General features: G+C 47.1%; 1 protein-coding gene across 1 annotated transcript; it reads left to right on the top strand.

The window, feature by feature from the left end:
• Window positions 1-13,029: 13,029 nt before the first annotated feature.
• LRRC59 (leucine rich repeat containing 59) lies at window positions 13,030-24,737 on the top strand. The gene is made up of 8 exons (XM_030208345.1): window positions 13,030-13,387; window positions 13,560-13,671; window positions 17,918-17,977; window positions 18,115-18,273; window positions 19,681-19,785; window positions 19,881-19,953; window positions 21,225-21,398; window positions 21,702-24,737. Exons 2-8 carry the CDS (start codon window positions 13,567-13,569, stop codon window positions 21,944-21,946), a joined length of 921 nt encoding a protein of 306 aa, XP_030064205.1. The 5' UTR covers window positions 13,030-13,387; window positions 13,560-13,566; the 3' UTR covers window positions 21,947-24,737.
• Window positions 24,738-25,279: the final 542 nt, after the last annotated feature.

The following is a 25,279-nucleotide window of genomic DNA, read 5'->3' as shown; positions in this document are numbered from 1 at the left end:
GGGGGGAAAGGTAAAAAGGGAGAACAGTTAAAGTCACCCTGACAGTAGCCAGACAACCAATTTTGGGTGGGCGGGCACAGAATTCATGCCAGGGGCGTAGCCAAACAACAGATTTTGGGTGGGCAAGGGCAAGAAGTGGGTGGGCACCAAGTGTTCTCTCCCTCCCCCACCCCCCCTACCAAAGAATATCTCAAATGGCGGGAAAGTCCTTCTTTCCACCTTGGCAGTCTGTAGCAGGCATGCACTGAAAACTGAGCATACACAGATGCTGGTATCCTGAAGAGTAGCGTTTTTGTTATCATCAGGGGGAAGTCAGCTGGAGCTTAGAATCCCCATCAGCTACCGCTAAACGTGTGCTACTGTTGGGTGGGCCTGAACCCTAAGTGGGTGGGCCCCGGCCCACCCAGGCCCACCTGTGGCTACGCCACAGATTCATGCCTCCGTGTCCCTAGGCCCCCTCTGCTCTGCTTTTGCTTCACTGTCTTCTATTCATCCTCCCTTCACCTGCAAGCCCACAATATTAAATACCTGAGTAGGAGGGGATCTACAAACCCCACTAGCTGAAGATTTCCTCCTGCTCAGGCAGTCAGCACTCTTCTTAACAGCAGCCAGCAGCACTTTCCTCGAGTTGATGCCATGGCCAGCAGGCTCTGCAGGCATGAAAACAAACTAAGCATGTGCAGAGGGGCTGGTGCTAGTGTCAGCTCCAGGCAAGTTAAGCCAGCTGAAAGAGCACCAGCTGCCTGAGGAAGAAATCTTCATCTGGTGGGGTTTGAGGATCTCTATCAGCCATAGCAAGAGTGCCACAATTTTGGGTGGGCCATGGGTACGCCACTGTCACAGAGGTGCCAAGTTACCCAGTTCCAAGCTGGAGATTTTTTTTTTTTTTGGGGGGGGGGGGGGGTTGTAATGCCTGATCTTGTCCATTGAAATCAGTGCTGTGAGTCCCATAATGTACCAGGATGGTGTGGTAAGAAATCCAGGACTGCCCAAGATCTCCAGCTTAGAACGGGGTCACTGAAGTCACAGAACCTATCCCATTCACTCGACAAAGGCTTTGATGGCTATTTTGAAATTGGGAAGCGATAATTCACCACGAATTTCTAATGGGAGGTTGTGCCAGGTCGCAGGGGCTAAAAAAATAAAAAGCACTGTGCGAAGTTCTCTCATGTTTAGCAGACAGGGAAGAACCATACTACAGTGATGGAAGGAAGCAATGGTGAAGGGAAATAAGGAAGACAAGTAAGTTGGTGATCCAAGGCAAAAAGCTTTGAAAGCAAGCAAAAGAATTTTGTATTGGATTCTATAGGGCACTGGAAGCCAGCGATGGTCCTTGAAAGAGAGTCATATCTTTTAGTATGACAGATGAGACATTTTGAAGAGTTTGGAGCTTCTTTAATGCTGTCTAAGTCCAGCAAAGACAATAATACAAAAGTCTAGTTTAGAAATCGGTAAGGAAAGGACTAGACCATGGAAAGAATCATAGTCCAAAAATTAACGCACACTCCATGATTGTCTCAAAACGAAAAAAAAGAATGAAGAAGGGTGGAAATATGGAAACATGAGAGGCAAATAATCCCAAATCACTCCTAAGTAGTGAAAGGATTGGACTGGAATGGTAGTAGTACCCAAGAGATGGAGATTGGGAGTGGGGCCAGGCGGATTATCAGTCATCCAACAGGCAACAGTCTTATTAGAATTCAGAACCATTTGGTGGGTAGTTAATGATTATGCAACTGTATTTAAACAACTTTGAAGAGGGGTGATTGGGAAGGTAACTGAATCCGTATAATATAATAGAAGGGATGTCATTTGCGTAGATGTATGAGGATATTGAGTGACTCTGAATAAGGGTGGTGAGAGGGCTGAGGAATAGATTGAAAAGTAAGGGGGATAAAATGGACCCCTGAAGAACACCACCATGAAGAGGATATTAATAATGAATATGTGTGGGACAGATTTGCACCCGCTGTCTCTCTATATAGATCTCTCTCATTCATTGCAGTTATCCTGAAAATCATATGGGATAGCCCCTCCCCCTTAAGAATGGGCTGGGGTTGGGGACCACTTCTGAAAAGGACTTAACTCATCTTCACATTCCCCCCCCCCCCCCACATATGACTTCCTGTTTCCTGTAGCTGCAAGAGGAAGAGGAGGGGAGTAGTTCAGCAGCAGATTTCTTTGGTTGGCAGGCAGTGGCGTTCCTAGGGTGGCTGACACCCGGGGTGGATCGCTGATGCGCCCCCCCCCAGGTGCAGCACGACCCCCCCACCCCCAGCGAAAGGCCACCTCCCCACGGCGAAAGGATACACCTCCCCCCCGGCGAAAGGCCACCCCCCCGGGTGCATTTTTACCTGCTGGGGGGGGGGGGGTGCCACGCACCTGTCGGCTTTGCTCGTTCCATGCTCTCTCTGCCCCGGAACAGACCTGTTCCGGGACAGAGGGAGCACGAAACGAGCGGAGCCGACAGGCGCGCGGCACCCCCCCAGCGGCGTGCACCTGGGGCGGACCCCCCCCCTTGGTACGCCACTGCTGGCAGGGCTTTGGCATCCCCACCAGACATTTAATGGGTGTTGCAGGTTTGGAGGGGGCCTGATCCCAAAGTGGGGACCCAGGCTCCCAAAGCCCCCTGTGGCTACTGGTTAGAACAGATCAGTTTTCAGGATATCCCTAACAAAACGGGGCCCTTTTACTAAAGCTTAGTGCACATTAACAGACATTAGCATGCGCTAAATGCAGGGCTTTTTTTGACGGGGTACTTGGGGGTACTGAGTACCGGCACCTTTTCCATTGTCTGCTAAAGTTGACCCATGGCCCCCAAGTTATAATGAACAAGCTCAGACTCTACACACCAATTCTGCCTTGTCATAGATTCTGTGACTGGTTGCAGGGGGCCTGGCTATTGTGGGGTGGATCCCTCCGAGATCAACCACCCCTAAAGGGTGGCCTGGCATTTGAGTACCGGCACCTTTTTCGCTAGAAACAAATACACCGGCTAAATGCCACGTAGCCTATAGGTATAAAATAGGATGCTCAGCTATTTGATTCATTTGTAATTTCATTTCAATGTTTATGTGATAATGATGTAATGACTAAATTAATTATTATTGTTAGTCACCATGAGTTGTCTTATTTACAACCAGTGGGATAGAAATATAAATTGATTAATTGAAAAAATATGCATGAAATAGATTTGAATACAGAGGAAGTAGAATGGGATATCCTGAAAACTCAATCCATGTATGTCCCCTGAGGACCATTTGGGTTAGGATATCTGCTGTCTCTGTTTAATTTAGGATATTCACCAATATTCTCAACATTATTTTTTCTATTAATATACTGAGAAACATGAGAGTGAAATAATTAAATGGAATAAAAGTTACTGAATGTGTCACACAAATTTGACAACACAGGTACTGATAACTTAAGCACCCTTACCCCTGGCATGTGGGCCATTCTGCTTTCTTTTCAAATTTACTCTCATTTTTAATCAGAAAGACTGCTCTGTCCATCCACCATACCATACTTACCAATAACTAGCTGCTGACCGGTGACCTCAATAAACAAAAATAATCTGATACAAAATAGTTCTTTGCATTGTTCTCTTCCTTCTTTCATCGGGGTCTACAGCAAATATTTCTCTTGGCTCAAATAAGAAGGGGACGGGATTTTGGATTTAGCTGTAGCTTTTTCAGTTGTAGCTCAAAGTGGTTTGTATTCAGGTACAGAATGTCCCCAGAAGGGTTACCATCTAGGTTTGTTCCAGAGGCAATGAAGGGTTATATGACTTGTCAAAGATCAGGAAGAGCAGCAGTGAAACAAAATATCCTGCTACTATACAAGTAATAAATTACAGACCCCAGGCAGAAGCCAGCTGCAAAGTATTCATCTCACTTAGAAAGAAATCTATCTTCCAGCCTCTCCTGGTGACCATGGACAAGTCGCTTACCCTCTGTTCTCTCAGGCACAAACATAGGGGCCAATGCAGGAAGCTCTTTGCATAGGGTTTAAGACAGGGGAAAGTTAGCAGTGTGTTTCTAATTGCCAATGCCTGCAGATGCTTAGGGGCCCTTTAACTAAGCCACGTAAGAGTCTAAGCACGCCCAACGTGTGCCAAAATGGAGTTACTGCCCAGCTACCACGTGGCTCTTGCGGTCATTTCATTTTTGCTGCATCTGATACGCGCATCTGAAAAATAATTTTTATTTTCAGATGCGCGCATCGGATGCGCACCAGGTGGCATTTGATGCACGTAGGTCATTACAGCCCGGTTATCGCGTGAGACTTTACCGCTAGGTCAACGGCTGGTGGTAAGGTCTCAGACCCACAATGGACACGCGACAATTTTCATTGAAAAATGATTCTGTGCGTGCCCAAAGCACGCGTCTACACTACCGCAGGCCGTTTTTCAGCGTGCCTGGGGAGGGGGGACTATTTCTGGTGGAGGATGTCTTCAGTTGATGGGCCTTGGGGATCCTGGGCAGCCAAGGAATTTGAGGGAAAGAAATGTGTGGGCCCACCCAAAAATTCACCCATGGCTACACTACTGTAAAGGTAGGCAGTGCTGTATACATGCACATCAGATATAGTCTTTTCTCCATAGATCTCACAGTAAGAAATACAAACAAGCAGGACAAATAAATTAATTTCTCAAAGTCTCTTATCAAAGAGAAATAGTTAAAACTAGCTAAGATCTGGAGAACCAAATCTATGGGCAGCCTCAGAAAATGGGGTTTTAAGAGTGGAGGTTTTATGGACTGCCCAGTCTCTTTCTTCCGAGCCTGTCAGTTTGTGCTTCCAGCTCAGCCAGAACCAGGACTGTAATCTGGCACTTGCCTTCACTTGCGACTACCCATGCATTTTCCCCCTGCTGTATATCTCTCTCCCCTCCCCCTTAGCCTCCAACATACCTAGACCCAGATGCGCAAAACTTAATGATCCAGCAACCTGCATTTTATACTGGTTCTAGCTAGTTTAGCGAGCACGAAGTTCAGCCAGACATGCACAGAAGAGTTCGGGGTCTGTTTTCCTGTCACAGTAGCAGCTAACGAGAATTGCATGCAAAGTTATTTGAATGAGCTAATTACTATTCAAATGTGCATTCTGAGTGATGCACAGCCGTTTTCCTAGCGATGCAGAGAAAGGACCGCCTACCTTTAAGATTAAATTTTTACGGGTGGTCACGAGCTGCCGTTACTGCTGTTTCCTTCCCATTTACTGCTGAAATAGCAGCTGCCAGATGGCTGAGGAGAGCTGTGGCATCACTAGAGCCTGACCACCCTTCCACCACTGGCCAAGCATGTACAACAGCCCTTCACTCTCTCCTTCGCCTCACTCTCCCTTGCTTCCATCCCTGCCTGTACTGCTGCCAAGGGTCTGGCAGCCAGGGCCGTGCTAACCCGGTAAGCATGACAGGGGGGGCGCTTCCCTCTGGGGGGCGCTGCTGCGCCATGCTCACCTCGCTCGCCCTCCCCCAACATCCCTTTTCTTTATTTTCTTTTTAAATTTACCTCCATGGTGGCGGTTCCGGCAGCGCAGCGTCAGGGAAGGAGGCAGCGCTCCCGACGTCTCTAGCCTTCCCTTCGCTGTGTTCCGCCTTCTTCTGACGTCAAAGATGACATCAGAAGAAGGCGGAACACAGCGAAGGGAAGGCTAGATGTCGGGAGCGCCGCCTCCTTCCCTGACGCTGCGCTGCCGGAACCGCCGCCACGGAGGTAAATTTAAAAAGAAAAAAAAAAGAAAAGGGATGTTGGGGGGAGAGAAGAGGGTGGGCAGTTGAACAATGGGAGCGGGAGGGCAGGGGAGAAACGACAGCATGGATGCGAAGGGGGGGGCATGGATGCGAAGGGGGGGGGAGAAGAGGGCGGGCCAGGCTTGGACATGGGAGAGAGAGGAGCATGGATGCGAGGGGGGGGGTCATGGAAGGGAGAGAGGGGAATTGCTGGAAAAGGATGAATGGAGGGGGCAGGGGACAGAGGAGCATGGATGGGCATGGATTGGGAGGGCAGGGCTCAGGGAGAGAGGGGAATTGCTGGAAAGGGATGAATGGAGGGGGCAGGGGACAGAGGAGCATGGATGGGCATGGATTGGGAGGGCAGGGAGAGGGGAATTGCTGGATAGGGATGAATGGAGGGGACAGATGGGCATGGATGGATATGGATTGCAGGGCAGGGCTCAGGGAGAGAGGGGAATTGCTGGATAGGGATGAATGAAGGGGGCAGGTGACAGAGGGGCATGGATTGGGAGGGCTGGGCTCAGGGAGAGAGGGGAATTGCTGGAAAAGGATGAATGGAGGGGGCAGGGGACAGAGGAGCATGGATGGGCATGGATTGGGAGGGCAGGGCTCAGGGAGAGAGGAGAAATTGCTGGACATAGAGGGAAGGGAAGAGAGATGAAATGAGGGAAAAGGAAGAGAGGAGAAAAACTGCACATGGATGAAGAAAATAGGCAGAAGCTGAGGACCAGAAATGAAGAAGAAAGGTGGAAAGTAAAAGAAATAAATGGAAAGGAAGCCCTGGAAACGGAGTTAAGAGGACAGGTAGCAGCAGAATCAGATACTGGGCCAGCATGATCAGAAAAAGAAAGTCACCAGACAACAAAGGTAGAAAAAAAAATCATTTTACTTTCATTTTAGTGTTTGGAATATGTCCACTTTGAGAATTTACATCTGCTGTCTTATTTTGCAATGTATAGCAATTTCTTTCTAAGAATATTGCTGACAATTCCTGTCAGTGTGGCAAGTGGTGAGCGATCATTTTCACTGGGGGGTGGGGGGCGCCGCCGCCAACTGATATTCTGCAGGGGGGCGCCAGAGACCCTAGGCACGGCCCTGCTGGCAGCCATTAAATAAGTTTGAAAAGAAACAAGCAAACAAAAACGCTACACACAGCTTGTATGTGTATATGAAAGATGTCTGTAGCATGCGCAGGGCAGCCACGCTTAGCAATTGGCTATTCTCCGCATGCTTGGGTGACCAATTGGCTTCTCCCCTGCTGAGTGAGCAGCTCATTTGCATGCCAATTCTTTTGAGCATCCCTCGCTATTTCCAACTCAGTGATTTTTACCGAGGTGGAGACAGCGATCGGTGCTTTACCAGGACTTCAGTGCATCTGCCCCCTAGTCTGATCAGCAATAGCCCTGTTCTAAAGGGCAGGGGTGCTCTAGAGCTCCTTAGGAAACCTTATAGAATCTAACCACCAGGGGTCACCCTATAAGCTACCACCCTGACCATATCATAACACTTTTGTTTCTTCTCCCCACTTCACAAACCACTGCACAACCCCTACACAGGGCACTTGAGAACCAACCCTAATCCTTCATCAGATGAATAAACAAGTGGACAATAAGTAACAAAGCAGGAGGACAGTATGTTATTCTGAAGTGTTACATATTTATAGCTTCACTGATTAGGGCACCAGTTTGAGAGTGGCAGATCAAGTGGTTGCTGACTTATTCTGAATTATTCTTTCAGGCTAGTAGTGCTAATGCCAATCGGTTAGAGTGTTTAAAATGTAACAGAAAATTGGCTTCACTGTACCTCTGTTTACCTTGTGACATTAACTATGTAACATTCAGTAGCTCCACCGAAGCGCTCACTACTGATAAGAAACGAAGACTTGGCAATAGCAGCTTTTCTCCAGATGTTACTTAAGAGCAGCAGTAATCAGCAAAACAGCACATTTAAAAGGTTGCTAGCCAGTGGGGTCAAAACCCAAATTTTGCAGCATCCATCCCACATGTATATCTAACTGTAAAAAAAGGGGAAGAATGTTGGAGCATAAAATAAAAAACAGGCAAATGCATGCTCCCCCCCCCCCCCCCCCCCCAACCCTGAATGTTTTTATATAACAGTGGAATGAACTTACAGCTCTTTGGGGTCAATGCAGAAAGACTCGTGGTAGTAGAGCCACATGCAGATGTCTGAGAACATGGCTTCTACTGTGAGCGTAATACTGCAGAATGCAGTAAGTGTTAGGTTTTCAAGGCTGAAACTAGGTTTGTGAGCCCTTGGGCCACTGCCGAGGAGCGGCAGCGGCAGGCAAAACCCCCCAACCAGCACTGGGCAAGCCCACCAGCAAGGCAGGGACTGCAGATGCAGATAGGCAAGCCGGAACACACTGGGCTGGAACTAGGCTTCACCTACACTTGACTGCCGTTCCCCAGGGGTTGAGCCCCTAGGTGCAGGCAGCCGGCAGGACTTACTGGATGGAGTGGATCAAGACAAACGTGACTCGACAGGGTACAGGATACAGGGTCTCAAACAGATAGGAAACAAACACAAGCTTGGCTAGAACAGGGTTTAAGGTACAGGGTCTCAAACAGGCAGGAAACAAACACAAGGTTCACAACCAGAAGCGAAAGGAAGCCAAAAGCATTCTGATCTAAGGGCCAAATACACCTTAACCCTACGCCAGCTGGAAGCTGGCAGGGTTAAGGCTCTCCCCCCCCCCCCCCCCCCGTCCAAGCGAGGCAGCCCAGACTGTCACATGGACCCCCAGACCCCCAAAAGGCTGATGACCTGGTGGCCTAGTGCTCCCCCCAGGACAGCAACATGAAGGCACAGGAGGGCTATAGGTCCAGTGGACCTCTAGGCCCCCTAACCCCCCCCAACACAAAAATTAACATGGTGGCCCAGTGGGCTACATACCCCCACCCACCCTGGGGGTGTAGCAGTCCCCCACCCCCCTCCCTGTACCTTGTAGTGACGAGGAGGGAGTAACACTCCCTCCTCCTTCCAGTGCTGCCTCCAAAATGGCGGAGCCCTGGCCGGTGCATCCAGGGATGCGTTGGCAGGGCTTCCCTACTATATAAAGGAGAAACTTCATCCCCCCTGTGCCCTTGTGTTGGGGGGAGGGTAGGGGGGCTGCAGGTCCACTGGGGGGGCAATTAGACGCCAGGGCCTTGCCTTTGGGGGAGTCCGGGGGGGGGGGGGCTCCTGTGTTTGACGCTCAGGCATAATCCTCCTGCACTTTCTCCTGATGATCGCTAATAACGTGCCTAAATTTGCCTGTTATTAGCATTGATCATTGGGGAGTTACTTCCCTGCGCTGTTCCGGCGCTATTTTTAGGGCACTGTTTTGGAACAGCGTGAAGAATTGATCATCGGGCCTCAGAGGCTCCAAAGAAAAGCCAATATTGTTTAATGCTGCCTTGATTTATTTACAAATCAATACTACACTTAAATCATTCTAGATTTATACCCTGAATGTACCGTCTGAAAAATCTTACACCTTGGCGTTGTAAATCTCACTCTTTGAGATGGGTTTTCATTGGAGCCTCTGAAAGAAATACGAGGTGAGGAACAATTTGGGTAAATTTTTTGATCTGGAAATTGTCTTCCACCTTGTAGTTAACAGTAAATACATTGGTTTCTGAGCATAGCAATAAAGGGACTGGGTAAGGGGGACGGGGAGCAGTGGACAGGAAGGTGTGCTCAGATTTCTTCATACTGGTTGGACCACTTGGTTTACTTCTCTAAGGCTTGCCTCTGATGAAAGCAATAGTGAGTGATCATGAACTGGTACTGAAACTCTTTGTGAGAAATAGTTAGTGGTGTGCTGGAGCCCGCTGGGCTCGCAAGCGCCAGTTGTTACATTTTTTAAACATTTTGAGAGCCGGTTTTTCAGGCAGGACGAGCCAGTTTGCCTCTCCTCCCCTGAGCCCCAGGGTCCCAGCACATACCTGAAGGCACAAGAAAACAACAGGGTAATCGATCTGCAAACTCCAAGATGGAAAACAGACAAAGCAGATATGTATATGAAAAACAATATTTAATGAATACAAATCAAAATGAAATTAACAAGCCCGACACAGGCCATGTTTCGCCCAACTGGGCTGCATCAGGGGCTAATATATATCTCTCTGTATAATCATATAATTTCCACTTAAATATCTAAAAAATAATGAATAAAAATTAAAAAATTAAGAACTTTTAAAATTTGTATTCATTATTTTTTAGATGTTTAAGTGGAAATTATATGATTATACAGAGAGATATATATTAGCTCCTGATGCAGCCCAGTTGGGCGAAACACAGCCTGTGTCGGGCTTGTTAATTTCATTTAGATTTTTATTCATTAAATAATGTTTTTCATATACGTATCTGCTTTGTCTGTTTTCCATAACTGAAGGCAGCCACCCTGGTGGTCTAGTGGATTCTTCGGGGCAGGAAAGATCCCCAGTCTTTCCTGCCCGGTGCTGATCCTCCCGTGGCGCATGCTCTTTAAAAATGGCTGCCGAGACTTGCTGAGGCGGCCTTGCGAGACTTCCGCTGAAGTCTTGAGGCTGCCGTTGTAAGTCTTGGCAGCCATTTTAAAGAAGATGCTGCAGGGCTCAGGAGGAGGGTCAGCACCGGCAGTGTGCAGGAAAGATGGGGGATCATTCCTGCCTCGAAGAATCTACTAGACCACCAGGGAGGCTTCAGGTATGTGCCAGGAGGGCACCCTGCGGCTCGGGGTACCAGGGAGGAGACCTGGAATAGGTGGGTGGGGTGGGGTGGGGACCATGGGGAGGATACTATAAAAAAAAGTTATATTTTCAAACATGCCGGCTTGTGCATACGGATGTATACAGAGGATGTATAATAAGGGAATATCTTTTCATAGGTAGTAATTTGTTATAAATCGTAATGTGTCATTTGGAGGGGCTGGTTATAGGGACACCCTAGCACGTGTTATATTCGTACAGACATTTTTTTCCTCCTGGTAAAGGGCCACTAAAACAGAAATCATGTTGTGAGAATCAGGTGCTCAACATTCAGAGTTTCCATCTATTTATTTAATTACTAGTAAAAGAGGCCCGTTTCCAAAAGAAATGAAATGGGCACTAGCATGGTTCCATACCCCCCTCCCTACCTCCCTCCCTCTCCTCCGAGTTCCAGCCCCTCTCCCCTGTTCCATGCCCTCCTCCCTCCCTCCCTCCCTCTCCTTTGAGTTCCAGGCACCCCTCCCCTTCGAGTTCCAGGAGCCCCCTCCCCTCTCCTTCGAGTTCCAGGATGCCCCTCCCCTTTGAGTTCCAGGACCCCCTCCCTCCCCTCCCCTCTGAGTTCCATGCCTCCCTCTCCTCTGAGTTCCAGACCCCCGCGCCTCCCTCCCTCTCTCCCCTCCGACTGCAAGCACGACCTGTCCTCCGGCAGCCCCTCCCCTTCCTGTGTGCCGGCTGTAATTTTAAAATTCTTACCTCGGGGTCCAGCGTCTGCAGTGAAGGCGAGCGGCGCTTTAGACTGCCTTCCCATGTGTCTCAGCTCTGCCTCTGGTCCCGCCCTTCCGGAAACAGGAAATGAGTGCGGGACCAGAGGCACAGCTGAGACACATGGGAAGGCAGTCTGAAGCGCCGCTCGCCTTCACTGCAGACGCCGGACCTCGAGGTAAGAATTTTTAAATTACAGCCGGCACGCAGCAAGGCGAGGGGCTGCCGGAGGACAGGCCATGCTTGCAGTAGGAGGGGAGAGAGAGGGAGGGAGTCGCGGGGCCGTGGAGGGAGGGGGGCGTCCTGCAACTCAAAGGGGAGGGGGGGCCTGTAACTCGGAGGGGAGGAGAGGGATGGAGGTAGGGGGGCATGGACCTCGGAGGGGAGGAGGCTGAAACTCGGAGGAGAGGGGGAGGAGGAGAGGGGGGCCTGCAACACGGAGGGAGGGGGGGCGATTCTCTACTCACCTCCGCTGGCTGATGCTGGCTTCCCTTGCCTCTCACTGATCCGCCCTCTGACGCCATCGCCAGGGCGGACCAATGGGAAGTGCGTTACGAATCCAGGCATCCAGACGGAGGTGCAAATTATTATATAGGATTATTATATAGGATTTATGGCATTTTATCCCACATTAAACATGAATCACACTAACCTGGGAACATTTAAAAATTAGTTTTTTTTTCCTGGCCAGAATAATGCATCCCCCCCCCCCTGCTCTCTCCCTGGGTATAGCCAGCCCTGCAATTTTTTTTGGGGGGGGGGGATGCAGAGGTAGACTGGGGCCAGTCCACCTCTGCGTGCCCTCCCCCCCAGTGGTGTGCTGGAGCAGGCTCTGACAGGCTCTCGAGAGCCGTTTGTTAAGTTTTTAAGAATTTTGGGAGACGGTTCTCCATGGCTACTTTAACAAATGGATCCCAAAATCAGGGGCGTATCTGAAAGTCGGCGGTAGCGGGGGCCGAAGCCAGAGTGAGGGGGCACATTATAGCCCCCCCCAGCTGCCGCCATTTCTGACCCCCCCCCTGCCGCCTTGGGAGCTTTGCTGGTGGGGGACCCCAACCCCCACCAGCCGAGGTCCGCTTCCTCCTGCTGCTGCGAGGTTTTTTAAGTTCTTCATCGGGATTCGTCCTCCGTCACTCTGTGCTGCTGTTCAAAGAAGCTGCTAGCTGAATGCAGTTTCGGACTGAGTCTGACGTCGCTGCTGCACGTTGTACGTGCAGGACGTCAGACTCATGTGCAACGTGCAGCAGCGACGTCAGACTCAGTCCGAAACTGCATTCAGCTAGCAGCTTCTTTGAACAGCAGCACAGAGTGACGGAGGACGAATCCCGATGAACTTAAAAAACCTTGCAGCGGCAGGAGGAAGTGGACCTCGACTGGTGGGGGTTGGGGTCCCCCGCCAGCAAAGGTACCCACGGAGGCAGTAGGGGGGTCCAGGGCAAAATCTGTGGGGGCCCAGGCCCCTGTGGCCCCACGCAGATACGCCCCTGCCCAAAATGTGGGCTTGGGCCCCTCCTGAATTCTCTTTTACTTTGCTGGCGAGAGAGAGCCCCCTGTTAACAATTTACCAGCACACCCTTGCCCCCCCCACCCCCCTCCCAAGCTGCAGGGCTAGTTATACCCGGGGTGAGAGCCTGTTGTTAAAAATTTACCACCACACCACTGGAAATAGGGCTCGCATGAGTGTGACACACTAATGAGTCTTGGCATCTATGTTATGTAGTTGCATTGCACCAGTCTTGTAGTGCATTGGCCTCTCTCTCCCCAGTCACGCGCCGTCTTTGGCCTCAGCTTTTAGCTACAATACATGAAGCCACGCTCCCTCGCAGTGCGCACTCCGGCCTCCAAGCGGCGCTGCAGGCAGCTTTGGGGCTCTCGCTTCCCCTGCGAGCTCCCTCTTGCTTCTCCCCTCGTTGGATCCGGAGGACTTAGCAGTGACGTGGACCAGGAAGCAGCAGAGAGGAGGAGCACGTAGAACGTGGGGGCCTTGCGTGGCTTCTTCTTGCTTTCCCTGAGCAGATCTGAATTAAGCGGAACGTGTCCCTGATCTGATGCACGTTAGCGCCGTGCGGGCTCCCTCCCCCGCCCCTTGTCCAGGGACTCTGATTTTTAATCTTTTTCCCCCTCTCATTTTGGTTTGACTTTAGCTTGGTTTTCTAAAGGCGACACCACAGGCTCCTGCTCCGAAGAGCTTACTGATTAAGTGAGTATCTGCGGCGACGGGAGGTAAAGAGGATTGTGAGTGGAAGAAGTGGCGTTTGCCCTGTGCTTCTCAGCCTGCTGCTCTAGTCACTGGTCAACGCCTTCCTTTGGAAGCAATTAAGTGTTTCCTCGAGTCCTGATATTGCTTTCGTTCTTGTTGTCTTTGCCTGCAGGAGGACTATGGCCAAAGCTGTAGAGAAGGGGGTGAACCTGAAGGATAAGCTGGACGGCAATGAGCTGGACCTGAGCCTATGCGACCTCAATGAGATTCCAGTTAAGGAGCTGGTTAGTAACGGGCTTTGGGACTGGAACCACGCCTTGGGATTTTATAATATGTATTTATTTATTGCATTTGTATCCCATATTTTCCCACCTCTTTGCAGGCTCAATGTGGCTTACATTACATCATGAAGAGTGGAAATACATAAGAGAATAGACATTTAGTATTGCATAAGGATCTTGAGTAACATGATAATGATAAAGCATGATAGTAGTATAACAAGCAAATATCATAAGGCAATTCTGGATAATAGATTAAATAGTATGTTTTTTTTTTTTTTTTTTATGGATGCACTGAATCCTGTAGAATGTACTGTGAATACAGTACCGCTGTTTTCAATGCAAGGATTCAGGGCTATGAAAGTATAGAGAATAGGAGAGGTGTGGAGGGGCGTTTTCGGAAGGGGTGTCCAAGTTGCGATTTGGATGTCCTTGCAAAACGGCGAAATTCAGGGGCGGGGAAACCCATATTTTTCAAACAAGATGGATGGCCATCTTTCGTTTTGAAAATACCGTCAGACGTCCAAATCCTTAAATTTGGACGTCCCTAGATTTGGTCATCCTTAGACATGGACATTTCTGACTTTCGGCGATTTTCGAAACCAAAGACGTCCATGTCAAAAACGCCCTAATGCAAGCCATTTGGGCGTGGGAGGAGCCAGCATTTGTTGTGCACTGGTCCCCCTGACATGCCAGGACACCAACCGGGCACCCTAGGGGGCACTGCAGTGGATTTCATAAATTGCTCCCAGGTACATAGCTCCCTTACCTTGTGTGCTGAGTCCCCCAAAACCCACTACCCACAATTGTACACCACTACCATAGCCCTTACAGGTGAAGGGGGGGGGGGGGCACCTAGATGTGGGTACAGTGGGGTTGTGGTGGGTTTTGGAGGGCTCGCTGTTTCCTCCACAAATGTAACAGGTAGGGGAGGGGTATGGGCCTGGGTCCGCCTGTCTGAAGTGCACTGCAGTACCCACTAAAACTGCTCCTGGGACCTGCATGCGCTGTCATGGACCTGAGGCTGGCATGACATTTTAAAATATGTTTTTTGAGGGTGGGAGGGGGTTAGTGACCACTAGGAGAGTAACGGGAGGGCATCCCCAATTCTCTCAGGTGGTCATCTGGTCATTTTGGGCACCTTTTTGTGCCTCAGTCATAAGAAAAACAGGTCCGGGTGAAAACGTCCAAGTGTTCGTCAGGGACGGCCTTGTTTTTTCCGATTATGGGTCAAGGCCGTCCAAGTGTTAGGCACGCCTAAGTCCCGCCTTCCATACGCCTCCGACACGCCCCCTTGAACTTTGGCCGTCCTTGCGACGGAGTGCAGTTGGAGACGTCCTAAATCGGGTTTCGATTATACCGATTTGGACGTCCCTGGGAGAAGAGCGTCCATCTTCCGATTTATGTCGAAAGATGGACGTCTTTCAAAAATGAGTCCAATAGTAGCATACTAAATGTCCGTCCAGTCTGCCCAACAAAGTGGCCAGAGTAGAATCAAGCACTCTGCACAGGTTTCACTACTTCGTGATTAAACGCTGGTATATTTAATACCTGCCTCGGCGCATTTTAGAGCACAGATCATAGAAATCTGCCCTGCATCGGTACTACTTTCCAGGTACTGTAATTGCTGTCCGTCCACTCCAGCCTTGATCTGATCTATGGTCTGGGTCCCGTAAACAGCAGAAACAGAGGTCTGCCCGGCCTTGGTCTTACTTCTCAGTTTCTGAAGCTGCTGTCAAAGCTCTCTCCAGTTATGCAGTTTATTCAAGTTTTGCTTTACTTAGATTCCGTTCTTTTTCTATATAACGTTCCTCTGTGTTTATCCCATTGTTCTTGATTTCTGTCAACGTTTTTGTCTTCACAGCCTCCGGTGGGGGAGCATTCCAGGCATCCATCACCCTTTCTGTGAAAAAGTATTTCCTGACATTGTTCCTAAGTCTTCCACCCTGCAATCTCGACAGATGTTTTAAATATTTGAAAGGATATACAAAGAAATCTTTTCCAGAGACAGGCAAGCGGTAGCACTAGAGAGCATGAATTGAAGTTGCAGGGGAGTAACATTAGGAAGTACTTTTTCACAGAGAGGGTGACAGATTCCTGGAATGCCCTCCTGGTGGAGGTGATGGAGACAAATAGTAAAGGAATTCAAAGAATATGTGGGATAAACACACAGGATTCCTATATGGAAAAAGAATGGAATCAAAACAAAACTTAGCAGTGCTTAGATGACAACTCCAGTAGTTGAGAAGTAAGGCCAGTGTTTGTTTGTTATAACTGCATATACTGCCTTTCCTCAACAAAAGAGGTCAAAGTGGTGCTGGGCAGACTTCTATGTTCTGAAAATTGCAAGATTAAGATCAAGTATGCATATTACATCACATTTGTTGTATTACTACTACTACTTAACATTTCTAGAGCGCTACTAGGGTTACGCAGCGCTGTACAGTTTAACAAAGAAGGACAGTCCCTGCTCAAAGGAGCTTACAATCTAAAGGACGAAATGTCAAGTTGGGCAGTCTAGATTTCCTGAAGAGAGGTATAGTGGTATTCTGCTCATATCATATAATTCAAAGCAGATCACAGAGAGGGTGGGGGGGGGGGGGGGGGACTCAGGAATAATGTCATGAAATACTTTTATAACAACAAAAGTGAGAATTATGACCTCAGTAGTAGAACTAGAGGACATGAATTGAGGTTGAAGGGGGGCAGACTCAGGAGTAATGACAGGAAGTATTTTTTTCACAGAGAAGGTGGTGGATACGTGGAATACGCTCCCACGGGAGGTGGTGGAGGGGTCATTCCATGCTAAGTGGTCTAAACCTTCCCACCATCATGTCTCCAATTTTGTTCAAATTTTATCTGTTGCGTGAGTCAGGTGTTAAACGAAGTTTCCCAAAATTTGAGGTCTCTAACTGCAATAGTTGCAGATCTAGACCCCCTTTTCTGAAAGGTTCAGTCCATGAGCGCACAACATTTACCAAAATGCCATTTTTGGGGTCTAATAAAATCCAAACACATTTATAAGAGTGGCTAAAAAATTAAAATCCTGTACAGTTTTTGATGCTAATTCCAATTTTAACATTATGGATGCAAAATCCAGTCAAACAAGTTGACTCAAAGTGTGCATCAAAATTGGTTGCGACTCATCGGAACATATTTGGACCAATATTCAGACCGCAAAAACCTCAATTCACGTCCTCTAGTTATACCACTTTCCCGTCTCTGGAAAAGGTTTGTTTGTAAATTAATTAATACCTTTCAACTATTTAAAACAAATCGGAGAAAATATTTCTTCACCCAACACATAATTAAACTCTGGAATTCGTTGCCGGAGAACGTGGTGAAGGCGGTTAGCTTAGCAGAGTTTAAAAAGGGGTTAGGCGGTTTCCTAAAGGACAAGCCCATAAACCAGTACTAAATGGACTTGAGAAAAATCCACAATTCCAGGAATAACATGTATAGAATGTTTGTACGTTTGGGAAGCTCGCCAGGTGCCCTTGGCCTGGATTTGCCGCTGTCGTGGACAGGATGCTGGGCTCAATGGACCCTTGGTCTTTCCCAGTGTGGCATTACTTATGTACTTATTTGAATGTCTGTATCTTTTTAAGTTATTCTTACTGTTTTTATTGTAAAGCGCCTCAATTTGTCTTCAAGACAGGCAGTATATCAAATGAATAAACGAAAAGTACTTAAAATAATGAGTTATTTTATAACAAAGCTAAAACAGAACTCTGAGGCAGATGGGGGTAAGATTTAGAAATTTGCCTACCGTATTCAGTTCAAGCTTCTCCTAATGACCTTCAAATGCACTCAATCTGCAGCCCCCCATTACCTCTCTACCCTCCTCTCCCCCTATGTCCCCACCCGTAACCTCCGCTCTCAGGACAAATCACTCCTATCTGTACCCTTCTCCACCACCGCTAACTCCAGACTCCGGCCCTTCTGCCTCGCATCACCTTATGCCTGGAACAGACTCCCCGAGCCCATACGCCATGCGCCCTCCCTGCCCATCTTTAAGTCCTTACTCAAAACCCATCTCTTCTCCCTTGCTTTTGGCGCCTAACCACCTTCCCCATTCATGATACACTGACTACATAGTTTGTTACCTTTAGATTGTAAGCTCTCTTGAGCAGGGACTGTCCTTCCCCATGTTTTAACTTGTACAGCGCTGCGTAACCCTAGTAGCGCTATAGAAATGCTAAGTAGTAGTAGTTGCAAATATTTTTATTAACTGATCTTTGTTTATTCTCAGGCTGCTTTCCCAAAAGCGACTGTACTGGACCTATCATGTAATAAACTGATAGCATTATCGGTAAGAATCTTCTCCCTCCCCGGTGGTTGACTGGGATATAACTCGTGCATGGTCAGTAGAGCACAACCACGCCTTTTCTCCCACCTTACTGCTGAACTGGAAGTGATCTTTTAAGTCTCTCTCTTCTGGTTTCACAGTCAGAGTTCTGCAGTTTAACACACCTGGTGAAACTGGATCTGAGTAAAAATCAGCTTCAGCAGCTTCCTCCTGAATTTGGCCGCCTGGTTAACCTGCAACATCTGGACCTGCTTAACAACAGACTGGTTGTTCTTCCTGTTAGCTTCTGTCAGCTCAGGGTAAGCAGTGATACCCTTGTTTGTTTGTTTGTTTATTTATTTGTGACATTTATATCCCATATTATCCCGAACAAGTTTGAGTTGTGGCTTACAATGAACAGTATTGGATACATAACAATAATGCATAAGAAAGTAATTTGTTGTAAGAATCCAATTTTACAATACAATGTCATAAACATACTGGGATAGCTATGGATGTTTAACATTTAGAAAATCTATTATGAATGAGAAATTGTACATAAAGCAGAGAGAAAGTTAATGGTAAATAGAGTAATAACCAATTCAGGTAATAATTGTTTCAGATATGGTGGTTCTTTGTGAGGGTTTGTTTGAATAGGAACGATTTGAGGATTTTGCGGAATCTAGTATATTCCTGTATATTTCTTATTTTGGGTAGTAAGGAGCTCCACCATTTGGTTCCTAGGTAAGTGAAGTCTGCAGAGTGGACAGTTTTGTAGATCACTTTTTTGCAATATGGGAGGTGTAGTCTGAGATTTCTTGCCTCATATTTAGTGTTTCTTTGAGGTGAGTTTATTAATGGTACCATATAGTCTGGAGCTGTGCCATTTAGTATTTGAAAGATAAAGAAACATAATTTGAAGGCGATTCTTGCTTTGATGGGAAGCCAGTGTAATTTGATTAATAAAGGGGAGGCACTTTCAAAACGAGAGTTTTTATATATGAACCTGGCTGCAGTGTTTTGAGCTGTTTGGAGTTTTTTCAACAGGTACTCCTTACAGCCAGCATATATGACATTACAGTAATCGAATTGGGATAATGTTAATTGTACCAATAGTCTGAATGTTTCTGATGAGAAATAGGGTCTGATCCTTTTTGGTTTCCAGAGAGAACGGAAAGATTTTGTGATTATTGCGGAAACGTGAGTATCAAATGTTAAATGTTTGTCTATAATTATAACTAGAATTTTCAGATTATTGTCAATTGTTACATAGCTTAGAGCATGCTTGTAATTATTCTGCAAAATCTTTCTAAAACACAGACTGGCCCAGTTTAGGAACACTCAGTCAAAATGTACAGTACTCCCCAATTGTCTCTCTTATCACTGGAAGCTAAATGTTGCCACATCTGGCCAGGTGAAAGAATGGAAATCATAAGAACCTTTCCTGAGATGTGAACTGTCTAAATAAAGTGGCATCAGTATTAAATGCAAGTTTTGAAAATTAACTTTTGTGAGGAGTTGCAGACTTTAATAAAGTATCTTCCTATAAGGGACCAGCATTTCCATTGCCTCAGACATTGTGGTGGAGAATATGGAGCAGATCTGTTCTGGGTTCTGTTTGTTGATCTAGCGTCATGGTCTACGGTATAGGAATGACTTTTATTCCTCTGAGCACAGTTAAGTTTGCTTGTGGGTGATGGTCTTTTTCCCTTATTTTCCTCTTGTAGAACCTGAAGTGGCTGGACCTAAAGGATAATCCCCTAGATCCTGTTTTGGCCAAAATAGCTGGAGACTGCCTGGATGAGAAGCAGTGTAAACAGTGCGCTGCTGGGGTAAGGAACAGCATGGTTAGAAGGCTGGGGTGGGCAGCGGGTAACATTTGACCACTATTGCCACCTCCCTCTGCTTGTTATCTGTGTCTTCCAAGGTTCTGCAGTACCTGAAAGCTATTCAGTCAGACCAGGACAGAGAACGGCAGCGCCAGCTGCAGGCAGAACGAGGTAAGCATGGACAATGGCACTGCTGTTGAAACTCATTTGTTTTCTTCTACATTATTGGCATTCACCTTAGGTCTGTTAATCAAGCTGCAGTCTGTTGTGGAAATATATGAGGCTTGAGAAATGTAGTGGGAAAAGTGAGTTACAATTCCCATATCACTGCCATTTCTCTAATAAAATGGTTCTCAACCCAGTCTTCAGCGTACACCCAGCCTGCCAGGTTTTCAGGATACAAAAACAACGAAACAAAGCGGAAGAAATACAGAAAGACCAGACTGAAACCACAGATGGTAAAAGCACCAAAAAAGTTTTATTGGGACCCTACACGGTCCGTGTTTCGGCCAAAAAGGCTTTCTTCAGGGGTCTTCAAATTGACATATACTGATGTTCCTCCGAAGGTTCTCACGAAATGAGCCGATCTGGACTTATGTTTCCAGTAGAGGTTCTGAATCAGAGCAGTCCATGTATTCAGAATGTATATGTCAATTTTGGTGCTCTTACCATCTGTAGTTTGTCTGGTCTTTCTGGATTTCTTCCGCTTTGTTTCGTTGTTTTTTTTTGGGGGGGGGGGGGGGCTTGCTGGAGATTTGGACTCTCTTTGTTGTTCTAAGGTTTTCAGGATATCCACAATAAATATGCATAAGGTAGATTTGCAAACTGACTTCATGCATATTCGTTGTGGATATTCTGAAAAACGTGGCTGGCTGGTGTGCCCTAAAGATGATTGAGAACCCCTGAAGTAGAGTCGGGCTGCAGTACTAGCCTACTTCGTAACCGCAGGGATGGCACCATCACCTGTGGTTCGGTTGCATATGCTGCTGGACAGCTGTTCTGTGAAAAGATAAATACCTGATTTATTCCTATATCTCAAGGGGGATGTAATTCCAAACTGTCAAGCAGATAAAGCTGAAAGCATTTTTCCTGGTGGACACCAATTTTGCTAATTCTAATAAGGATTCCTCTGGGTGAGCAAGCTGTGAAGACCTGCCCTATTTGATAATTATTTTGAATACTATCTGATTTAAGCATTTAAGTACATGTTAACATTTAGAACTTAGTTCAGCTGTTGACAGGTAGTGGGTATATATGATCACTTGATCCTGCCCCATCAGGATTCATGCTTTTGTAGCCACAAAGGCAGGCAAGTACGTGGGAAGCCAGTACTGTGCCCGGAGGAGTACAGGAGGAATAGTACAACAAAGGCCATATTATATCAGGAAGTGGATTTAGCATAAACTCTACTGTCTCTCTCTCTCCCCCCCCCCCCAAATCAGAGCTAAAGAAGAAACTTGAGCTACAACAGCGGACAAGAGAGGCACAAGAACGTGAACTGCGCCGGCGGGAGAAAGCAGAAGAAAAGGAGCGGAGGAGACGGGAATATGATGCACTCAGAGCTGCACAGCAGGAGCTAGAAGAAAAAATGAAGAAAAGAAACAAAGACAACCACAGTGAGTTTTTATTCCATATCCTCCCTTGGACAGGTTGGCACTGGGGTGAGGTGTGAAAGAGCAGAGAGCAGCAGGTTTTTGTATGGCTGGGTTGGCTAGTTTTATTGTATTACCTTTCATTTACTGCCTAATAAGCCTTAGCTAAGAAGTGGCTGTACAGAGAAGACCTTGTATGTAGCAGATGGAGTAAGTGTGTTTATGGCAGGATTTGGATATGTTGTGTGAGTAGGTGCATAGAACTGGCTTATGTACAGATTCTGGGGTACTGTTCCATGTGACTTTTCTCCCTTCCCCCTCCTACAGAGTCCTCAGTGCCTGTCCAGCAGTCCCAGCAAATGCACTATGGCTTCTCCTGTCTGGGAATTCTAGTGCGGCTGCTCCTCTGCTTCCTTCTGTGCGGCTTCACCTCCGTGGTCGTGTGCCGGGTCACAGCACTTCAGCACCAGCCCGTGTGTGAGGAAATAAACGCACTCTACGAGGATGTGCTAACCATGGTGCAAAGCCACACAATTGTGCAGCGTGTCCTCCAGCAGACTTCACAGCAGTGAAGGGGTTTGCACCCTGTTCCTGATTTGCTGTGGAACCACCCAGGAGCGCATCAATTTCAGCAGTATTGAACTTGAGACCTGCCTACCTAACAGACTCTTCACCACTGTTCTCAGTACCAGTTGCCTTTGAGAAGTTAGTTTGCCTTAGCTCATGAGTCTTACCAAACAACTTTCCTGTTTAAAAATAAAAGTTAGGCTCGCTCTTTGAGGGCCACAGCTGTAATTATATTCTCCCCTTTTGAAAGAGAAGCTCCCTGACCAGCCTCGGCTAGGGACTGAAGATGGCCATTGGAAGCATGAAGTGTTAGTCCTGCAGCCAGTCATATGTTCATAGTCTGCTTTTTGTTCCCGAGGCATGGCTCTAAAGCTCAGTTTGCTTCCTGAGTAGCAGGGCCGAGGTGATAATTAGATCAGGGAGCCTAGGTCATGTCAATCTTCTTTGTAAATTAAAGAGCTACATTATTCCCTTACACCAAGCAGCAGTGCCAATAATTTGTAAAAATGTAATCTTGCTTCAGCTGTTGCTTTATTAATTCCAGTGAAAGCATTTAATGTGTTTACTAAATATACATTAATAACAAAGTACTAGCAGGTAAAAAAGTGAACAGTTACCAAAGAGGTGCCTCCTTTTCATTTTACAGAACAGTCCAGAACTTGTGCATTATGCTTATCTACCAGCAGGTGGAGATAGAGGACTCTGCCACAAAGGCTAAGACGCAACTGCTCATAGTCACTATGAGCTGGATTCAATAAATGACACTGGAATGCTACATGCTAAACTAGTATTCTGTAAAGTGCTCTGTATGGAATACTAACTTAGGCACAATCTGCGTTGACTTGTGTTTATACCTGCTGAAATGGAAATGCTGGCACCTAATTTTGCAGTTGGACACGCAAATGATGGTATTTTATAACATCGTACCTAACTTCAGGCACGACCCTGGTCTGCCCATACTCCTTCAAGGGCCATGACCTTGTGAATTATGCGCTAGAAAAGTTAGGCACAAATGTTATATAACAACTTGGAACTAGGGCAGATGGGTGTGTGCGTGCAAATCCAAATTGCTGCCAATTCACTCCCAATACCTTGCTGCCTAATTTGCATATGCATCTGCCCTGCGTACTTTAATTTGGGTGATCTATATAGACACCAGGGCCACTTGTCTGTCTCCAGCAGGTGGCAGAAGCTATCCTGTGCAGCTCTGTGACTGGGTTCTGACAGTGGCTCCTGGCCTAGTTTTCAGGGTCATATGAGCACAGGGATTAGGCTGGTAGCCTCCTTGTGTGTACATGTGGTGATACCAGGTCCCGTCCCCCAAACCACCTGCTGCTTTAAGCCTCTTGTCCAAAAATCAAAGGATGTATCTTTCAAAAGGTGTAATTCTCAGGCTTGGCCTTGGCACCCTGCAAACATTGGCTTCAGAAACTGTTTGAACTGGCACTATTAGTGTTGCTTCTGCATTGTAGTACATAATCTCTCCTTTACTGTTGTGGTAGTACTGGCAGAACCTACTAAACGTGGTGTGGGAGCTGGACAATCGCCCCTGGGGCTATGTACAGTTGTCCTTCTGGGCCCTGAACCCCTGCTTCCGATCCTTCACTGGGGATGAGTGTTCTGAGGGACGCTTTGATAGGCTCAGCAGTCATGTCCTCGGACTGCGTCAGCAACCACGACGGCCACTGCTCTGTTGCAGCTTGCTCCCTCCCATGCGTTGATTTATTTTCTCTGACAGTAATTGTTATATTTGGCTCGTTTTTCAGATATGGACTCCTATTTTTTTTAGCAGCTGTGTTTTGGAATTTGTATCATTGCTCCGCCAGGCTTATTTGTTAAAGCAGTCCCAGCCCCTCTTGGACCTTCCAGCTTCAATTCTGCTGCCTGCAGGCCAAGCTTCTTAGAGGCGCAAGGTAGATAATATCAGGAAAGTAGATGGTTTTGGCTCATGGGTCTGAAGAAGCATCTTCTCTAGCTTCTTGCCACAGTGGAGGAGGGGGAAATTCCCTCTTGACGGAAGGTGGTAACGCAAGAGGCGCTATCTGCTTTTATTACCAAGGCTCTAGAGATTCTTAATTTCTCCTCTTTCTCAGATTGTGGCGTCCAAGAGTAGCCAGGCTACCATTTAAAGGAAAGCTTTTATTTGGTGAAATTCTTGAGATAATGGGTAAAGACGTGGGTGGGGGGGAGTCAAAAGCTCAATGCTTACCAGAAAACATAAGGTGCCATATCGAGCATTGTTTCCGTTTCAGAGTTGTGAAACACTATAAGCCAGCATGATCCCCTTTCCAACCAAGGCAGTTTCCTCGGGTGGAAAAAGGGGTTCTGGAGCATCCAAACCACCCACTCCACAATGTTGTTGGGATCATGGTTTACTCCTCAGACATAATAATAGGAGGATGTATGTCAAAGTTTTACTAGGAGTAGACCAAAACTTCATCAGACCAGCAGCTCTTGGACATAATCAAAGGAGGATAGAAGTTAGGAAGGAAAAATTCCATCACAGATTTTTACTTGGGGGGGGGGGGGGGGGGGTCCTATGCAAAGTGCCTACCAAAAGGAAGGCAGTTTGCGCCATCTTACAGGCTCTCAGTTTGGAGTGGTACAACCTGTCCCTCACAGTGAGGGGGGGGATCGTGAAGGCATTTACTTTGTTGTTCCCAAAACGGGAGGATTCTTTTGCCCAGTGCTAGACCTCAAACATGTGAACAAGGCACTTAAAAGTTCAGAATGGAATCCTTTATGTTCTGTAATAGCAGCGGTTCAACCCAGCAAATACCTAACTTCCCTAGATCTAAGGTGTATTTTCACATTCACATTTAGAGGGTGACTAACACCAATTTTTTTTGGCCAAAACCATATCTGTGACTGAAATTTGCCTGGCCCCTGAACAGTATTGAGAAGTCACCAATGACTTCTGATGCTCTGACCATCTTTTTAAAGTAGAGAGATGCACAGGAATGCTGAACCCCTCCAGGTCCAGACGATAGATGCAGGTCCTGCAGAAGGGCAATGCTAGGCCAGCCTACTATCCTTCTGGTTTGTAAGCTAAATTAGCAATTATATAATAGCACTAAAAAAAAAAAAATGGATAGGGTTGGTAGTATTGAAATCCCCATAAGCACTGACAGGAGAAGTTACCAGTATGAGTTATTTTTAGTACAGGAGGGGACGGAGGAGATTCCAGTGGAGACAAGCGAAATTTCTGTCCCCATGCAACTCATTATTCTAAAACCACTGTTGCTCATTGATGGAAGGATCCGTTACCTCAGTTTACATTCTTGCAAGAAGATATCTTGCAGGATGTCAAAGTGTGCTCTAGCTCTTTAAATCACTAA

This window comes from Microcaecilia unicolor, chromosome 6 (genome assembly GCF_901765095.1).
Source record: "Microcaecilia unicolor chromosome 6, aMicUni1.1, whole genome shotgun sequence".
Lineage (NCBI taxonomy): Eukaryota > Metazoa > Chordata > Amphibia > Gymnophiona > Siphonopidae > Microcaecilia > Microcaecilia unicolor.
Note: the sequence above shows the minus strand (reverse complement) of the source record. Positions and strands in the feature narration are given on the sequence as shown.

Coding starts and splice junctions, on each gene's coding strand:
- LRRC59 (XM_030208345.1), top strand. CDS start 13,567: ATGGCCAAAGCTGTAGAGAAGGGGGTGAACCTGAAGGATAAGCTGGAC. Junction 18,274..19,680: donor TTAGCTTCTGTCAGCTCAGG/GTAAGCAGTGAT, acceptor TTCCTCTTGTAG/AACCTGAAGTGGCTGGACCT. Junction 21,399..21,701: donor AAGAAACAAAGACAACCACA/GTGAGTTTTTAT, acceptor CCCCTCCTACAG/AGTCCTCAGTGCCTGTCCAG.